The sequence below is a fragment of the Paramisgurnus dabryanus genome, chromosome 1 (assembly GCF_030506205.2).
Source record: "Paramisgurnus dabryanus chromosome 1, PD_genome_1.1, whole genome shotgun sequence".
NCBI classification, from domain to species: Eukaryota; Metazoa; Chordata; class Actinopteri; order Cypriniformes; family Cobitidae; genus Paramisgurnus; species Paramisgurnus dabryanus.
The window spans coordinates 52892864-52912696 of NC_133337.1; the positions used below are offsets into that span (position 1 = coordinate 52892864).

General features: G+C 36.2%; 2 protein-coding genes across 2 annotated transcripts; one reads left to right on the top strand and one right to left on the bottom strand.

Moving 5' to 3' along the window:
• The first annotated feature begins 11118 nt into the window (after window positions 1–11118).
• six2b (SIX homeobox 2b) lies at window positions 11119–13255 on the top strand. Its single transcript, XM_065242810.2, has 2 exons — window positions 11119–12082; window positions 12703–13255. The coding sequence occupies exons 1-2, from the start codon at window positions 11523–11525 to the stop codon at window positions 13007–13009; spliced, it is 867 nt and encodes a 288-aa protein (XP_065098882.1). The 5' UTR covers window positions 11119–11522; the 3' UTR covers window positions 13010–13255.
• A 3867-nt stretch (window positions 13256–17122) lies between these two features.
• On the bottom strand, window positions 17123–19618 carry six3b (SIX homeobox 3b). Its single transcript, XM_065270429.2, has 2 exons — window positions 18769–19618; window positions 17123–17922 (listed from the first exon to the last, which is right to left on the bottom strand). Exons 1-2 carry the CDS (start codon window positions 19458–19460, stop codon window positions 17733–17735), a joined length of 882 nt encoding a protein of 293 aa, XP_065126501.1. The 5' UTR covers window positions 19461–19618; the 3' UTR covers window positions 17123–17732.
• Between the last annotated feature and the right edge of the window lie 215 nt (window positions 19619–19833).

Here is a 19833-nt window from a genome sequence, read left to right on the forward strand (position 1 = left end):
GAAATGCTCATGTTGACAGCTGCCATAGAACTATAAACAAACAAATTTAATATAAAGAGAATTATTTTAATGTGCACATACAGCCATAGCGCAGACATCAAATATCAGTATTACTAAGGCATGCAATGAGAGCATTATTCCTGTGGGTGGCACTGTATGTTCAGCACTTCTGTCATTCTTAAGTCAAACTTACCCATTTTTGCCCATGTCTTTTTTCAGGAAGTTATATTATCATAGATAATAAATATTTAACCTTAGCAATAAGAAAGAGCAGGAAAGAAATGGTGGCTACAGGGAGGTGATCTCAACCGTTTTGCTGGATTTCCCGCATTGTGAAGGCACGCACTTATTTCTACCCAATAAAATATCCTAGCTTGGCATAACTATAAACATATATAATTAAACTATATAAATCGATTTTAATCAAGCTTTTCTTATCCCTTGTTTTATCTTATTTGAGATCATTTAAAGTAATCTTGAGACCCCCCTTCTGAGGAACACTGACCTGGTGCATAGCCACAAACTCATCAGAAAGAGACGCATTCATACATTTCATACATGAAAAAAAAAATATTTTGTCTTTTAAATATCAAAATACACAACATGTTGTTTGAGCCAAGACGGGTGTAGTTAAGTGCATCTATGGGTAACTAGCCAATACCCCCCACCCGACGAGAGGGTCGCTCCGCCCCATCACATAGTTGCAGTACCAGTATAGCCCTGTAGGGGGACTCTTGCGTTTTATTTCGACTCCAGAAGGGAAATTAATATAGTTAATCTGTCATTCATGGGAGCTCAAATGTATAGAGAAATGGACAGAGCACCGTAATTTGTGATTGACACGAAGCTAAGATCTTAATGTCTGATATACAAAACAAAACAAAATAACATCTTTTTCTCACCTATAATCCAGGAAGCACAACAGGCGGTGCATGTTACAACAGAACAGACTGATCCCTCTATGCTTCCTTTAAGGTATTTCTGCATTATTTGTGTTAGGTTTCAAATTTCTTATATCCAGGAAATTATAAAAACTATGCTGAGATAGAAATAACTTTTATGGGATGGACCAGTGTTCGAATTGTCAAAGATTATGAGGGTCCCCAGCTAAACAACCACCCCCCAGGCAAAGCCCCTCCCCACCTCTCGTAAAGGGTTGCAGTGATTTTACAAAGTAAGGTATGATTACCTAATTACCCTTAAGTTATAGCCCCTACTCCAATCCTAAATCTAACAATCTGTCAATTCCTCCAGAAAACAGTGTGAGGTGCATTTAAGTGTTTACATTTATTTCATACAGAAATATTTTGTATAAGTTTATTTCGAAGTTAGGGCAAATAATGGATAGCATTGCTTTGTGACAGCCAACACAAGAATTTTAAATTTATGTAGTATTTTATTTTTTTTTTTTTAAATAAAAACCAGGGGACCCCCCTCTAATTTATATTTTTATGCTTTATAGGGGGTCCCTCAATGCTTATAGGAGGCCCGGGACTCCCCCCCATTCGAACACTGGGTAGGACAACCAAAATGAAGAGTCTGTCATCATTTACTCACCTTGTGTCATTACAAATCCTTAGCTGCACAATGTTATTACATAAACATAAAACTACATGAAAACATGTGTCTAGTCTGCTTCTAACTCCAGATTTATGCTTCAGTGAGCTTTATTATATGCACCCCTCCCTTTCGAAACGCATAGTGAAGCTATGGTAGCCACCACAGGACAAACACTACAAGACAACATAGTGACAAAACACGCTCTAAAGAGTTTGTCTGTTTAGGGCTACTGTAAAAACATGGCGGTGCAAAATTGCAACTTCCATGTAAAGGGGACACACGGTGTATAAAAACATCTCATTCTAAGGTAATAAAAACAATACAGTTAATTTTCGAAGGTCTTTATACACCACTGATTATATCATTATGTATATTATATTGCATTTCTGTCAAGAGATCCTTCTTAAAGTTCCACATTCACTGTTAAAAAATTCCGTAGAAATTTCAATGTTATTGCAGCTGGGTTGCCGGTAATTTACCGTAGATTTACATTTATGTTATTTACTGGCAAGAGTTTGTTCAAAGTTAAATAAATTTCAAATATTAACAAGTCTTTATCTTTACAGAATAAAACTATACAATAACAGCCTCATGCAAAGCATTCTGGGAACCAGAAATCATCATCAACCTTTTTCTGTTTTTTGGTCCAGATTTTGTTTCCCAGAATGTTTTGCTTGATGCTGTTTTTTAGTTTTACTCTGTAAAGATAAAGACTTGTAAATGTTTAATTTTCATTTAACTTTGAACAAAATGTTGCCAGTAAAAAACATAAATGTAAATCTACGGTAAATTACCGGCAACCCAGCTGCAATTTTTTACAGTGTTGCACATTTAAAACTGGGCATCTGTGGTCAGTGTAAAATACACTGTTTGATAAGACCTACATGACTAAAACACTTCATATTTTATTTTCCAATGAAAATTATATCAGAATTATTATTGTGGTTGAAATACTCAATTTCATTTAATGCATTCACACCACTTTTTGATATTACAACAACAGAGCTGTTGTCAGATGCCTAAAATGATGATTGAGAAACAGAGTTTACTTTGTGACCATATGTAATCCAAAAAAAGGAAGACTTCTTTCAGAAATTAAAGCATTCTGCAGTAAAAAAAAAAACTCAAATGTTTTTAGAAGAGAAAACCTTGTTTGAATTATACATTCTGCCATAATCATACCCATGCCAACCATCACACTGATTACAAGTTAATGAACTGTACACAACTTCGCTGTGTTTTATTGTTCTTTCTTCATTTGGTATCATTCTGGGACTTATTTCGACATTTGTTGCAGTGCAATTAAATTCTGTAGCTCTTGTGAGAGAGAACCAAGTCTTATTCTAAAAAATAGCTTGATCCAAAGCAATGATGATTTTTGGAAACATAATTAAGAAAATCAGTCACATTTTATTATGGTTTGTTTACAGTAAGTGCATTCGCTCTGAACATTTATTGGCATGTCTGTCCAGAACAGCTGATAAAATCAGCTGAGGTTATAAGATCTTGCTCTTTGAAGCTCTCGAATGAATTCATAGATTGCAAGCCAAGCATTATTAGAACCCCCAGCTGGCATTAGTTCCTCTCTGCTTAAGGTGCACAAAGGTGCATTGATTTGCTTAATTCCAGACGTTTATGAAGAAGTGATTATTTGCTCTAGACTCAGCTGCTTAGGACTGTGTGGTCCTTTAATAGTGCACTCAATTCTTTTCCTTTCAGGTGAGCAAACCTGCTGTCTGCTCACACAGGTGTCTAATGTGAAAGGTCAGGGGACAGAGGACACATTCAGTTAATTAAATGGAGACCATCATCATTTTTAATGTGAATGCTCCTTTTCTAATAAAAGCACAAGTCAATGTAATTGTTGAGTTGTAAAAAAATGGTGCTTACATGAATAATGTTGAATAAGATAATCTTAGTCGTGCAGTGGTGGGTGTTATTCGTCTCTATGGAAGATAAACAAATGGCGAGAGCATGAAAAGCTATGCTTATTTAACTTTATCCAAATGAGAAATAACAAACGGGAGCAGTGGTCAATTGCTGTGAGACGAAGGCAATGGCGCCTGTCAGAAAACAGTGTATTAATACAAAAGTACAAAGTGTATTAAATTGACACAATTTGTATACTGTGGGCTATAAAAAATAAAGTTTGCATTTTTCAATTAATCATAAGTTGATTATATAGTGTACAGAAAGCAATAAATGAACACTGAGTGAGTGTCTTCAGTTCAAGGACACATGAGACACATAAATGCTAAGACAAGATGCAAGTTGTTAGAACTGTTTAACATTGCAATCCGTTTAAAAGGGAAATAAACAGTTACTGACAGAGATATATTGTTCCTGCGAGTTTTGCCTGTTGATGGATTGTACTTAAGCAAAATTAAGTTGGTCTATTAGGGGTGTGTGACTGAATGGAGGTTGTAAGTTGATGTGCGTGCCCTTAAGGGAAGTGTCATTTTCTGGATCCGAACAATGGTGGTGTAACATTGCATTGTAACATTAGCGAGAGGATGTGCCGGCGGCATACACTGTAAACCTATACACCCTAAACTCTTAGAGAATCACAGAGGGCTCATTTCAGTCCAACCGACTAGGCCAAAAATACATGTTTTGTGTGTTCATGCATTAGTGTATATGGCTATGAGTGCAACGTCTGTGATTTAATTGAAGGTTTCAGGTCATATGATATTGATAACAGATCACCTAACCCGTGAGAACTTTTCTTATGCATGGTTGTCTCTCAAAACATTATTTATTTTGAACTTATAAGCCTACACTGCAAAAAAATGACTGTCTTACTACACTGTAAAAAATACTTTGCTGCCTTAAAATTTTTTGTTAAATCAACTCAGATTTACAAGTCATGTCAACAGAGATGAGTTGTCACAACTTATAAAATATAGTTGAGAAAAGTCAACTTAATTTTATAAGTTATAACAACTCACCTGTAGTTATAACAACTCATCTCTAGTCAAGATAAATAATAGTAAGTTGAAATATCTTGTAAATCCGAGTTGATTCAACAAAAAAATTTAAGGCAGCAAAGTATTTTTTACAGTGTAGTATTTTTGTCTTGTTTTCTAATAGAAATATCTGAAAATTCTTAAATTGAGATACATTTACTTGGTAAGCAAGTGGCTTAAGATATTAAGTCTTGTTTATTGAAATAAATGATGAAAATCAAGAGATTTTTTTACTTAAAACAAGTCAAAATATCTGCCAGTGCAGTAAGAAAAATCAACTTAAATTAAGTTTACTGAATTAAGTAGAAACTGGAATTAAGTTTATTTTTCTTACTGCACTGGCAGATATTTTGACTTGTTTTAAGTAAAAACCCTTTTGATTTTCATCATTTATTTCAATAAACAAGATTTAAAATCTTAAGCCACTTGCTTACCAAGTAAATGTATCTCAATTCAAGAATATTCTGATATTTATACCAGAAAACAAGACAAAAATACTGAGACGTTAATTTTTTTGCAGTGTAATTTGTATTTATGTATATGTATTTTGTGTGTTCGTGTATAATATTTATATGATTTATCCCCTGCCACAGAAGCATGCATGTTTCTAGGGAATTAAGTATCACAATTGATTTGTGAATGTGAAAGACATTTCATTTGTCTTAAATACACAAACTAACACAACCACGAACCATGAAGCAAACAATGCAAATGTATTTGCATTAACATTCCCCTTTTGGGTAAAAATGTAAATGAGTGGTAAACGTATAGACAGCATTTCAAACAGGTAAAACAATTTGTCCTTTAGGTTAATAATAGCAATACCAATCATATGAACCATACAATAATGTGTGTATTTATAATTTCAAATGTAATATTATAATAATTATATTTATTTATTTATAAAGCAATATTTATTATACTATTTGTTGACACATTTCTATAAATGTAAACCCAGCAAGCAATTTTGCATTAAAAAATAAACTTTGGGCTGTAAATGAAAATTAAATAGATGTCTAACCATGAAATAAAATAAATAAATGTAATCCCCTTGTAATCACTGACTTTGCTTACAGGATAAAATATCATATCTTGTTTTTGGCAAACCAAGTTCAAACCAAATTCAAGTTACTTTTGGTTAGAAGTGGGTTACTCATAAAGCCGTGTTATATCCGGTCAATAGTTAACCTAGATATAGTTTTATAATACAAAGAAACTTGGTCACAGTGAGCAGACACACAAACCAGCACACACATAGGGTCTCCTCATTCTAGTACAAGTACAACAGGGTGTCAAATCCTGCCATTGACCCAATGGGAAAGGCACAGGGTTGGAGTATCAATTGCAACCTAACTCTCTATTAACACTTCATCATTTGTGCACATTTAGGCCTATCAGCACGCGTTTAACAACCTTGTTTAGACATGGTAAACTTCAAACATACATGCAGACCTAATCTAACACGACGCTTTTTACTCTGACAGATCCCTAAAACAGGACCCTGCTGCTGATTTATTAAACCTCATGACAAATTTGTTGCAACTTTTGCATGTTGGCAAATCAGCCGGAATTTGAATTGCTAGTTAAAGTGTCACGATTGAAAGGTCAAGTTGGTCAGAAAAAGCCTTATGTACAGGGTTCCCCAAAAGCCTCTGTCTGCTTATTCCTCGAATTGCTCCCATAACTTCACAGTTAAATGTGTTGACCCTCATTCAGCGTGGTGAAAGGGGTTTGCAAGTGAGACAGCTGCCTCAGAACAGGTCAGATGACCCAGTCAACTGGACTGATTCCTAAGTTCCAAGATCTGCTTTCAGTATCTGGCAAGCAGAAGCCGAGTATGTAGTCAGAATGTTTTCCACATTGTAGCAAGTGTATGGTTTCACTTGAACGGTGGACGGTTACAAAATATTTACAGGACACTCTTTATAACCCCAGAACAAGCAGAAGAGAACAAACAAGAAGGCTTTATCTCTGAGTGGACAATAATCGCTGTAACAGGACCAAGAGCGACATCAGTCATTATTTCCTTTCAATTTTAGTTTACGGGTAGAGCAAAATTTGTAGGGTTTGCTTCATTGAAAGACAAGAGCGTATGGTATCAATTTGTTGATTTTGGGCCCTTAATGTTCTTTTGAAACATTAAACCTTTTTTAAAACAAACTTTGGATTTGTGGTTGCGATACATGTTTCCCGTAATCACCGTTTGCAATGTATGCAAAATATCTGCTACAATAACTCAATGGCATTATAAATGATGACAAATATTGTTACCTTATGTATTTTGTACAACTGTACACACAAAAGCGATGTCCAGGGGAAAAATCTGTACAAATTTGCCTCCACAGGTTAGATTAAACCATCAATATGAGTTGTATGCTACAAAACTTTAAACTTTGAGGTATTTATTTAAATTAATTTGGCAAAAAGACAAATTCGAATTTATTCGAATGCAAAAAAATACATAAAACTGAAAGCTCCAGGTTATAAAGCATACACTGACTACCATTTTATTTGTTATTGATATGTGTTCATCCTCTTTTGTGGTAATATTCTGTGTCTATGTCTTTATAAATGTTGCACATTGTTGTATGTCAGTTTTGGCCAAGCTCCCTTAAATTCTTCGCAAAGCTGAACTTCAGTTTTAACTCCAAACACACCAATGCAACATGCAAACAAAAACTTCTATGCATCTTTATAAAATATTTGAAATAAAAAAGAAAACCTGAAAGTTGGATTTTCGCTTTTAGCCGCTACCACATAAAAAAAACTATTCACACAAATAAACTTAACACAAATAAACTATAAATGCTAAGCTCAGTTTACGGTTCTGGAAATGTACAATGCTCACTCTGTACTACACATATGGACACATTCCTCAAATGTATAAGAAACATTAGGGGAGTTTGTCATTTCCTGACCAGGCCACTCATCTGCTAAGCCATACCCAATAAAACACTTGGGAATGCAGATGATCAGCTGTTAATAAAATCTGTGACAAAGTTAGATTTATATGTCACAGGTGCTTGACACACTACACATCATAACGTTGGTACTGGATTAGCAAATATGTTTACACGGATGATTATACCATAGATAAATAATTATAGAAACACATTTTGGATGATAAAGTAAATAGAGTTACTTATTGGATAAATTTGTTTATATATTAATATTAATTTGTGACAAGATAATATGAAATAGTGAGTGGACATAAAAGCAGTACATAAATGCGAGCCAGAAAGATAGAGAGACAAGTGAAGAAAGAAAGAGAGAGAGAGAGAGAATGAAAGATAGTGCTTTGATTACAGTCTGAGAAGCATGTTCCTGCCCAGACACTGGTGGTGTCACTTCCCTATGCATGAACATTTAATCCCTCTGCCTGCCTGGAGGACACAGGGCTGAAACCTGAGCACCCAAGGGGCCAGGAGGACAAGAGAGAGAGAGAGAGAGAGAGAGAGAGAGAGAGAGAGAGAGAGAGAGAGAGAGAGACAACAAGCACTAACATGATTTAGCATCTTAGATAATGCTGCAATACTCAGATTCAAAAGAGATGCTCATGGTAGTGTAACATGTTCTCATGCCATACAACATATCAATAGACGTGATCCAATAGCTGTTAAGCTGTTAGTTAGAGGAAGTGATCATCTATTACAAAATTGTCATCAATACGCCACTGTAACTTCCGTCTGCGTCAATGGCCAGACAATGATACTTATATTATATGGACTGAAGGCCTTACTCTTCTTCTCCTGGTGTCCTCGCTCATGCAAACTTACACACACACACACACACGGCTGAGCGCAGCCTCTCCCGGCGCTATCAGGTTTCGCGTCCCTCCAGAGAGGGAAGGTGAGCCAGCTTCATTAATCATTTAGAGTGTGCGCTGTGAGTGGAGGACAGTGTGATTGCCGGGTGTTGGGTGTCTCATGGCCCCCTACACAACCGCCTTGATTTGAATAAAGAAAGACTCAGGCCACTGCATGGTCAGCAACAGGCCTCCAGGAGAAATGAACGTTGTCTGGCCGCGTGGGCAGATTAGCAGACCTCTACCTCAAGCCCACGAAACATTAGACAGGTGCAGGTGTGTGCAGAGAAGTGCTTGGGTTGCCTGTTCCTCCTCTCCTGGTGCAGGTGGTGATGTACATTTCTCAGAATACCAAATGCCACTTAAATGGTTCGTAAAGTATCAGTTAACAGTTTTGGTGAAGACTTTGTATAAAAAAATTTATTATCTCACAGTAACGCACAATTTTAGTAAAAAGGTACAAAGGTTTTCACTGGGACGGTACCTTTTTTAAAGGTTCCAATATGTACAATTTTGGTACAGATATGTACCTTTGAGGCACAGTTTACAAAGGGGGACTTTTCAAAAAGGCACCACCCCAGTGACAACTTTTGTACACCTTCTTGTACCTTTTTCTGAGAGTGCAGGGTTACCAATAACGTGACCACATCATTAGATAGGAAACCTATTGGTCAATTGGTAACATTGCAAAATGTATGTTTGAAGAGAAATTGTCCATCACTGCATGGCAATCTTAGTTTAGGAGTGAGTGTATAGATTTTAGGAGGCACTTTTCTCCATCATCTCTTCCTCCAAAGCTCACTCTTCCATCATCAAGGTCAAAGGCTGAAGCTCCAGACAGCAGCCAAGCTCGGCTCACCGTCTCTGACGCAGGGTTTAGAATGACACAGCAAAGCTAGCGTGAAGCTGAATAAAGAATGGGTTTCAAAATGGACTCGAACTGACTCCCTCTGTTCATCTACTCACCAAACCTCCACTGTCAAACCTTCTGCGCTACTGGTGTGGCTACCCTCAGGAGGTCTCAGACTGGCTAAAGTCTGCTCAGACACCTCCTCCCCTTCCTTGGTAAATGATCCTAGCCATGTATAATCAATCAGGTCCTTTTACTGAAAACTCAACCCTTTACGTCTGTGCGTGTGGTTTTGTATGCGCATGAGATAATGTGAGAGCATGTGTGTTGGCAGGCTATAGAGACGGGTGTGGACTTTTAACAAAAACACAAGCAAAATATGTAACACTATATCACACAATGCAAACATGCCTAATATGCAATGCAAATCTGAAGGTACTTTAGGGAAACAGATGACCACAAATTCTGAACGGTAATAATGTTTCAGTTTTTACTTTAGGGCTAATTTAAAAATATATATGATCATTAAAGAATTGCACAAACATGAGGTACAGTAGGCTGGTTGCTCTTTAGACTTTTTTATGTACAAAAACTTCAACAGCATTATATTTTAAGCCTATTAATGCAATAAAATATTTAAATGCTACATTTAAAGAAAAAAATCTATAAAGTAACCAAGTAACAGTTTGGTGTCCAGTTAAAATAAAACTTTGCTTGTATTAGATCTAAACAAAATTAAATTATATTATATTTGTGACTGGGTCAGAGCTAGCAATATTAGCTCTCCATAAAATAATTTGCTAAACATCTAAATCCCTCTGGAACCAAATGCTAGAATTACAATGTCCATATGAAAAAGTACGCTGGAGTCGCCTTACATTTCAAAATAACTCTTCAGATACACTACACCAGAGACTTCTCGACACTAACATCAATCCAGCAAACCTCAAGTGCCCACCATCCATCATTTCTAAAATGATCAACCTTAGCCATATGCAAATGCTTTTCACTTTCCCCGTTACTCTTATTTCCAACCATTCAATAGTAATAATAATAATAATAATAATAATAATGTAAATACAAAAATCAAAATCTGCACTGTAAAAAGATTCCGTAGAAATTACAGTATTACTGGCAGCTGGATGCCAGTAACTTACTGTAAATTTAAATTTATGTTATTTACTGACAACAGTTTGTTCAAAGTTAAATGAACATTAAACATTAACAAGTCTTTGTCTTACAGAATAAAAATATAAAATAACAGCCTCATGCAAAGCATTCTGGGAACCAAAAATCCTCATCAACCTTTTTCTGTGTTTTTCCTTCAGATTTTGTTTCCCAGAATGCTTTGCTTGATGCTGTTATTTTAGTTTTATTCTGTAAAGATACAGACTTGCTAATGTTTAATTTTCATTTAACTTTGAACAAACTGTTGCAGGTAATTAACATAAATTTAAATCTACAGTAAGTTACTGGCATCCAGCTGCCAGTAATACTGTAAATTCTACGGAATCTTTTTACAGTGTGGGACCGTATTATAGATACATCCCTTATAAGTTAGGGTCTGTCAAGTTCAATGTTCTTAATGTGAAATCACAATGGTTACTAAACGCATAAAATAGGATTCTAAAAAAATCCTGTAATAAAGTTCATTTTATTCGTATTTGGAAATTTCATCTAGTGTTTTTTTTTTAGACTTTTTCATGAAAACTGGAATTTTAAGACTTTGTTTTTGTAATAAGCTTTAAATAACAAATAATAACGAACACAATTGTCTGTTAGCAATGGATCCCCCTGTGTTTTACTTAAATAATAAGAGCGGCGTCTGTTTTTGGATATCACGTAAGTGTGTTGCGCGCACTCCCTTCCCCGCGGTGCGTGACATCCAAGTGTCAGTAAGTATGTGAAAGAGGCAGGGTCAGTTTCTGCTACACAACTTCTCTCTACACTTGCCCATGAGGATGCGCTAATCGCCCTTACACACTGGCGAATCTGTAAGAGATATGATAACCAGAGGGCGGGCTGGTAGCTGAGGACAGTCGAGGAAAGACTATTGTACACGACGACAAGAATGAAATGATTAACGCCTCGCGATAGTGCACTTGATATTGAGAAATGCAAAAGACGGAATTAAACAATTAATTTGGATTTGTCTGGAAAACTTTTTTATTGTTTTTATAGTTATTCTTTTGCATGGACTGTTTAAATCATTTTTTATGTACATCAAGTTCTAATATTGGTGGAAAGTTTTTCATAGGGTCTCCACAGTGGATATCGCCTCATACAGCAGCTGTGTGAGTAAAATACTTGCAGGAGATAAGTTGCATTATTCCCCTCAACTATGTCCATGCCTCCAAGCTTTGGATTTACCCAAGAGCAGGTTGCCTGTGTCTGCGAGGTCCTTCAGCAAGGTGGGAGTATTGAACGCCTCGGACGCTTTCTGTGGTCCTTACCCGCTTGTGATCACCTCCATAAAAACGAGAGTGTATTGAAAGCCAAAGCCGTGGTAGCCTTTCACCGAGGAAACTTCAGGGAGCTTTACAAAGTATTAGAGAGCCATCAGTTTTCACCGCACAACCACCCCAAACTACAACAACTTTGGTTGAAAGCGCACTACGTTGAAGCGGAGAAATTGCGCGGTCGTCCTCTAGGCGCAGTGGGAAAATACCGCGTCCGCAGAAAGTTCCCTCTTCCTCGCACAATCTGGGATGGAGAGGAGACAAGTTACTGTTTTAAGGAAAAGAGCCGGTGTGTGCTAAAAGAGTGGTATACTCACAACCCGTACCCTTCCCCGAGGGAGAAGAGAGAATTGGCCGAGGCCACGGGCCTCACCACGACGCAGGTCAGCAACTGGTTCAAGAACAGGAGACAGAGGGACCGGGCAGCGGAGGCAAAAGAAAGGTAGGAAGAAATACATTTTTAAAAACATACTTTTAAAAGAAAGTAGTATTTTTTTTTACTGTGGTCCTGTAAGAAATGTAAAACTACTCACATTCAAGATTAGTGAATGTTGAAAGCAACCAATGCGCCTTGTTATTATGCAATTTGAATCGGATTATAAATATTGTATAGGCTACTGTATACCAAATTTTATGAATGACGTGCTTAATTTTGTTTTGTTTTGTCTAGTTATATGAAGCCAATCATTCTCTGAACACACAAATAATAAAAACATTTAAATTTTGCGTAACCTTACCTAATTGTTTTAATTGCTTTATTAATTGCTGAAAGTGAAGCAAGACGGGCTTCTAATCAAAAATACGTATTATTAGCCTATTTTAGTTATATAATACAGTTTCTAAATAAAAATATTGGTTAAATAAATTTTAAATTGCATTGATATGGCATTACTGGTTTAATCTCTTGCATGCCAACGTTAAAATAAAAGACCTCCAATGACCCCTTAACGATTTTGTATTTGACACATTTGGATATGCACGATTCAGTTGTTTTTATGTGCAAAAGCAAACGGTGGTTGTTTTTGTTGGCTCCCTAATAATTTGAATAATCTCCTCCAACAGGGAAAACGAGGGCGCAAATCCAAACGGCCACAACTCATTGACCTCTCACGTGAACGAAAATAAATCTCTATGTGAAAGTTCAGAGGACGACAAATCTCCCTCTGCGACCCCAGATCACACCTCCATGAGCCCTGCCCTCCTCATGCCCTCCAGTTCTGGTCTGCCACCCCTGCACAGCTTTGCTCCTCCGCCAGGCCCAAGCGGCTGCATCATCCCGGTCAGCAGCTCTGAAAGTCACCATCACTTCTCTATACACGACGGCCTTCTCAACACCATGACGGCCAGCCTGGTGGAACTTGGATCATAAGAAACAACATTATATGATCTTTGACTTTTTTCCCCAACAAATGGCTTCTTTAATATATACAAGACATTTTATTAGTCGAGCTTACAGGACATTAGAAAACAAAATACCCAAACTATCAGAAGACGGCAACGTGCAAGTTTACCTATAGGACCTACCTGAAGAACAATGTTTCCATCAGATATTACTGTAACAATTTAATATAACCAAGGAATAGTTTTTGATATGTGCAGCTATAAAATAAACCAATAAAATATATTTAAAAGGTCGAAATATGTTGTCGTTTTTGGAAAGAAAAATATTTGCGCGTCTTTAACGCAGAGCTTTGTTTTAATATTATTATTTTTGAGAGTGAGGTGAAAATGTCAAAATGTTACTGCTGTAGACTATATTTGAGTTTGTGTAAATGATCATGAGATTTTCGCCTGAATTATATAGCCTACACCAATACATTGTCAGAAATAAAAGTACAAAAGCTGTCACAATACGATACTCTTTAAAAAGGTCCCAATACCATAGTAGAGATATGTAACTTTAAGGTACCAGTGTAGTACGTTTTGAAAGGATACCGCCCCAATGACAGCTTTTGCACATTTTCTACGCAGAATGTTATACAGTTATCTTTTGTCTTTTATATGCTTTATGTGTTTATTAATGACTGCATAATTCATCTACTTCACATCAAGAATATTAATATCACGTTGCAGAAGCGAAAACAGGTGAATTAGAAATAGTGTGATATCTATTTTTAGCTATAATAAATATAGTGTAAAACTATAATACATCACCCTAACAATATAACAATCTAAGTTTAATTTATTCCTTGCCTGAACTGGAATAAATCTGAATATAATAGCCTAATTATAATAATGAGAAACGCAATAATGAAAACCGGGTCTATGAAGTTCACAAACGAAACGTTTATCGCGTCTAATGCCTAGTGTTAAATAATTGTGAATTAAATATTTTCATTGAGAGCATTTAATTAACATTCATAACATCACATTTTACCACGATTTTTCCTGGGACAGCAATCATAAGCCTATAGTGCCCCCTACTGGTAATGTTAAGGAGTACACGCTGAAAAATAAGTCATTTTTTTCTACTTCCCATTAAATACATGATATGCCAGACTTGCTCAAACCTAATACATTTATGATTCTTTGCCATACATGCAGCTTTAACTTTTATGTAAATAAATGATATACTTTCTATTAAATAAAGGCTTTGCTTTTGTTCACATGCAAGACCAACAGCTTTTATCTTGTGACATTAATAAAAATATATAAACACATTTATACTTCATTTATTTCAATCAATAATACAATTTTATCAAAACTGCATAATATTATATTATATACACAAAATATAAATATATAGAATAATTTAAAGTCAAATTGTGTAAACTGCCCCATCATCCTTTAGGAGGAATTGCTTCTACAAAGCATTTGATTGATGAAAGCCCAGCTTCCTTAGTGCACTATAGCCAATAGTAAACACATAGCCAACTTGAAAACTTGACCGTGTACATATTTATGTTAGGGTGAATATTTAAGAAACTAACATGAAATATTTCATTTCAAGGTAAACATTTTTTTTAAACGTTACCCAAACCAAAATGTATTACCAAAATGGTTAGTGTTTCTCTTGGCCTGTTAATGAACGCTTTTTCAAATGCTCATTGATACGCTTTTTAAGGAACCAAACAAAGATACAGGAAGTTTCTCTCAGATTGTCGTATCTAATATTGGCCACATGATGGCGACACAAGCACATGAATAAAATAGAAATGGGCAGTGTTCATCTTTGACATCTCTTTCGCTTTACACATATAGTAAATGTTATCTTTAATATTTCACTGCCAGTTAACAGTGATGTGGTTTTATTTGTGTTGATAAACATTTTTAATTGTTTTAATGTTTTTTTTATTTATTTTATTTTTTTATGTTTTTGTAGCTCAATTGATAACGCATTGCGTAATTCAAAAGGTCATTGGTTCGACCCAGGAAACGCACGCACGCGCAAGGCTGCAGTCTCCGGAGGTCGTATATGCAGGCTGCATACGTCATCAAGCCTAGTTTAAGTTAACTGAGCATTACATTCGCAAGCCATAAGCATAGCACAACAATTTACGGTTAACTAAGAATAATAGTAAACTTTATAATTGACAATTTTCTGAAATAACACAGCTACTCGCTTAGAAAATGAAAAGCACACGTGAATGCCCTGTCGCTGTCTAAATGCAGTAAATATAAAATTAATGTGTAAAGAAGAATGTCAGCCGCGTAAGAGCGTAATAGCACGTGTGCATGTTTGGGACAACAGTGACGTCAGGAAACACTGTATTACTTTTATTAAGGCTAACATTAAAATAAATATATATATATATATATATATATATATATATATATATATATATATATATATATATATATATATATATATATATATATATATATATAATAAAGAAATAAATAAGTTATTCTTGATTTATTAATAAGTGATTCTTAATGTAATTCAATGCTTCCAAAGTCACTCCAATCAAATTGTTCTAAAGCCGACCATGCAGCTACTGTAGACCATGATCCCATCTGTCAACTGAACTGAAGTTCAAAGATTGGGGGACAGGAGTTCGCTCAACTTATTGTGTGTATTAAATCGACAACATTTTGCGAGATCGTGAGAATCAGACTAAGCTGTAACAATTGACAACATGGAAAGCTATGCGCCACAGCAACGACATACAGTAGTTCATGGCCTTATAGGTCTTTTAATTACGTTGGCATATCCAAACACTTGTTGGTTTAGGTTTATACTTTTACTCATTTGTAACTTTGCCTTAAACTGGTTATCTAGTTGCACGTCATTGTACAAACACAAGGTGAGGTGCGCTGTTTTATTGCGCGGCTCCAAATAGCACAATGAATCCAGGCCAGGTCAAGGGGATCTGCCGCGTGAATAAACACGAATAAAAAGTTGTGCTTAGTCAAATCAAAAGGGAGAAGAGGGAAAAGAAATCCTCTCACAGTAACTACACACACACACACACACACACTCTCTCTCTCTCGTATGGAATGTTAATAGAAAACCTCAAAACAAGCCATTCCCATGTCACTTATGATTGGTAAGAGAAAGAAAATATATTGATATTAGGTTATTGCATTATTAAACAGATAAATGTTTGAACGCTGGAAAAAATGCGTCAATAAAACAATGTGAAATTAATAGCGCGGCATAAGTTAACTTAAAATATGCGCGGCGGGTTCTGCAGGTACACAAAAATATTGAATCTGCTCAATATACCCATAGACAACTAGTGCACACTATAATAAAATGTATTTTATTTTCGGTATCTCAGTGTTTTTTTTCCTCAGAAGTCCAGTTTGTATAAATTTATTTTTGTGTTTAATGTGTTTGTTTAATTATTTGTTGTAAGTTTTTTTCTGGATCTGTAAAAAAGTTTTTATATGATTTTATTTAATTATATTTTTTCTCGGCTTTTCATACACGTCAGACATTTATATATATATATAGCCAAAATTATTAGACTATTCTTCGTGTTTTTTTAAAAATAAATAGAAATTGATTCTAGTTTTCCAGTTCCCCTTTGTCATTTATTTGTTCATTACAATTTTTTATTATTTTATTTGTTTGGATAAACAAAATCTAGTGCAACGGAAATTGTTTTTTTTCTTGTAGGGCGTCCCGTTGTTTTGCAAACACTTTCATTTTGTTTAAAGGAAAGAGTAAAAAAAGAGGATATGACAAGCAAATAACCAGATTTAGCTGACACGACTGACAGGACTAAAACTATAACCCATTTTCTATACAATTAGATTTTATGTATTCTCTACTATCGAATTAGTTCATGCATTCTCCGCCTTTCCACTAAGGTTTACAATAATAATATTCAGAGAAAAAAATAAGAGGACGAGTTAAAGACTTCTGAAGAACTCCAAGAAAAGCTAAAGAAAAATGAAACGGACGGTAAGTTCTGTAATTTTCTGAATTTTCTTAACAGAAACCGTCACAGTGTTAACCCACTTAATAACCAAATAATACACTGATAGTCATTATATTAAATTATATTTATTTGCATAAAAGTGACCCATAACACTGTGTTTTCAGCGCCAATAACCCATTTACAGTATAAAAACGAGCAGAATGAATAGACACTTAAAATCTCCAAGCACTTAACAGACAATTACACACAATTTATGGACACAACATAAAGAAATTTGTAGGAAAGAGATTGGCTTAATTGCGATATTATACAAGCATATCTAGACAAGCCTAGATTTAAGGAAAACTTCAGATCAGACATGGACAATTCAATATAAATCTCGAGATAAAATTAGTATGAACATCTGCTGTCAAGTAAACGACGGGGGGAATAAAGGTGCTTTTGATTGTCTGATAAACACAAAATAACAAATATGCCTCTCCAGGTTCACTGAATTATTTGGAAACGTCAAGGAGTTATACTCTCTCAGAATCCACTTCATAAATGCCTAATAAAAATGTAATATATTCACAAACGAACATGCAAAATGGTCGTGTAGGCATTGGAAATGAAAGGGCGTCAGTCCGTTGAAGCGCTGGAAAAACAGCATGCTTTTCTCCTTTTGTTGAACATAATGTGGCAAAATGGCCGGCCTCTTGTTGCCCATTTTTTCACAAGTTCATTTATCACTGGGCAAAATGTTCATTTTTGTCTGACGGTGTATCATACGTCGAAATCGGAATCACTGTCTGTAACTGAGAGAATTGTACCGACATCGCCTCGTTCATTCATACTGGAGACACTGGTAGTTGGGCTGGCTGCGGCGCACGGGGATTCAGCCGAGCTGTGCGGTGTGCACCCCGATTCTGACATGGAGCGCAGGCCGCTTTGACCCAGTCCGTGATGCTGAAGCCTAAATAGAGAAATGTTTAGGTTAAAATATATTTTTTCTATACAATATTAAAATATAGATACATCACATACTGTATTTAATAATTAAACTAAGGGCTACAAAGATCACAAATGTATAATGCACTGTTTCTACTATAGGAAATGTAAACCTGAATTTGTTCAAATAAGGAGAGAAGACCGCATTAAAAAGGACAAAAGGGACTTAGTTTAATTTTGTTTTTCAGGCAGAACTGTTCTCCTGAGCTATAGATTATTCAAATTTAATAAGGTTAACATTATCAGCCACCGTTAGATTTGTTTAAATTTGGTTAATCTATTTTGGATTTGAAGATAACTATGCTGTGTCCCTACTATGTGTAGGTATTCTGTCAAATTTGATTTCATTTCAGTATAATATTGCACATTGCTTCTCAGAAATGCATTTCAAAATAAGCTAAAAATGTAATTGTTTCTAAAATAAATTATAGTATTAAAGTGACAAAACTAATGGACAATTGAACATCCAGGAACATGTTTTTATGCTGAATATGTTTTGCAAACATTTTTATATTTGACAGCAAACTAAACACTACAAAATTAATAATATAATTTACTTTTCTAAAGATTTTACATTTCAATCACAGGAAATGATAAATAGTTAAGCTACAAAAACCCAAACTGATTTATTTTTCTCGAATAAATAAAATAATAATATCACATTTCTTTTACAAAATCGAATTTAACCATATTTAGTGATTCAACAATGCCAGTATTTGTTATTTAAAGTTACTTATAATTGTTCGTATTTACACTATACAGTATTCACTGTATAGCCACCCTCAGTTTCAGTTAAAATCATTAAACTGACCTGTTTTTTGCAGCTGCTGCTCTGTCTCTTTGCCTTCGATTTTTAAACCAATTGCCCACTTGAGTGGGAGTCAGTCCAGTGGCTTGTGCCAATTCCCTTTTCTTGCTTGGATTGGGGTACGGGTCCTGTAGGTACCACTCCCTCAACAAGCCGCGAGTTCGTTCCTTGAAACAGTGGGTCTTCTGTTCGCCATCCCAAATGGTCCGTGGCAAGGGGAACTTCTTGCGGACCCTGTATTTATCAACGGGCCCGAGAGGGCGACCGCGCAGCTTCTCGGCCTCTTGGTAGTGCGCTTCCAGCCACATCGCTTGGAGCTTTCCATGTGAGTCTTTGGTAAACTTGTGGGTTTCCAGGATGTGATATAATTCACGAAAACTTCCGGTGTGATAAGCGACCACCGCTCTGGCTCGTTGGATGGACTCGTGCTTATTGATGGCATCGCAAGCTCCGGGTGCCACGGGCAAAGACCAAAGAAAACGTCCAAGTCTCTCGATGTCCCCGGTTTCTTCCAGCGTCTCGCACACGCTGGCCACCTGTTCCGCCGAGAAGTTTAGGGTGGGTAGCTGAAACATCGGTAAGTCCTCCGGGGACCTCGCCCTGGGTATGCTGCCCGCTAGAAGCAGAGGGCGATCCGCGAAATTGGGCAAAAAAAGATGCGAGGGATAAAGCTCTAAAGGAGATCGGAAAACCATGGAGTCGCTGCAGAGAGACAAACGGATGGGGAAAGACGGCAAAACTAACGTGGTGTTTGTGCTGGAATCAGTGCACGAGTAATATCTACCCTTAATCAACTTCAAATGCAACGCAGAAACATCTTGTTTCGCTTTTCTATTGGTCTTCCTGATGTCGTGCTGTGGTTGTCATGGCAGCCCTGCCAATCACTGTCAAGCATGCCCGTCATTAGAGAGTGCGCACTGCCCTACTGCACACTCGCTTCGCGCGCACGGCTTTATCGTCGCTCCAATCAGAACAGGCCGCTCACTGCGGGATGTTTTCAAGCAGGCGAATGGTGCGCCAGTTCACTCGACGGTAGGAGGATTAATAGGTAGCATATTGCTTTATTAC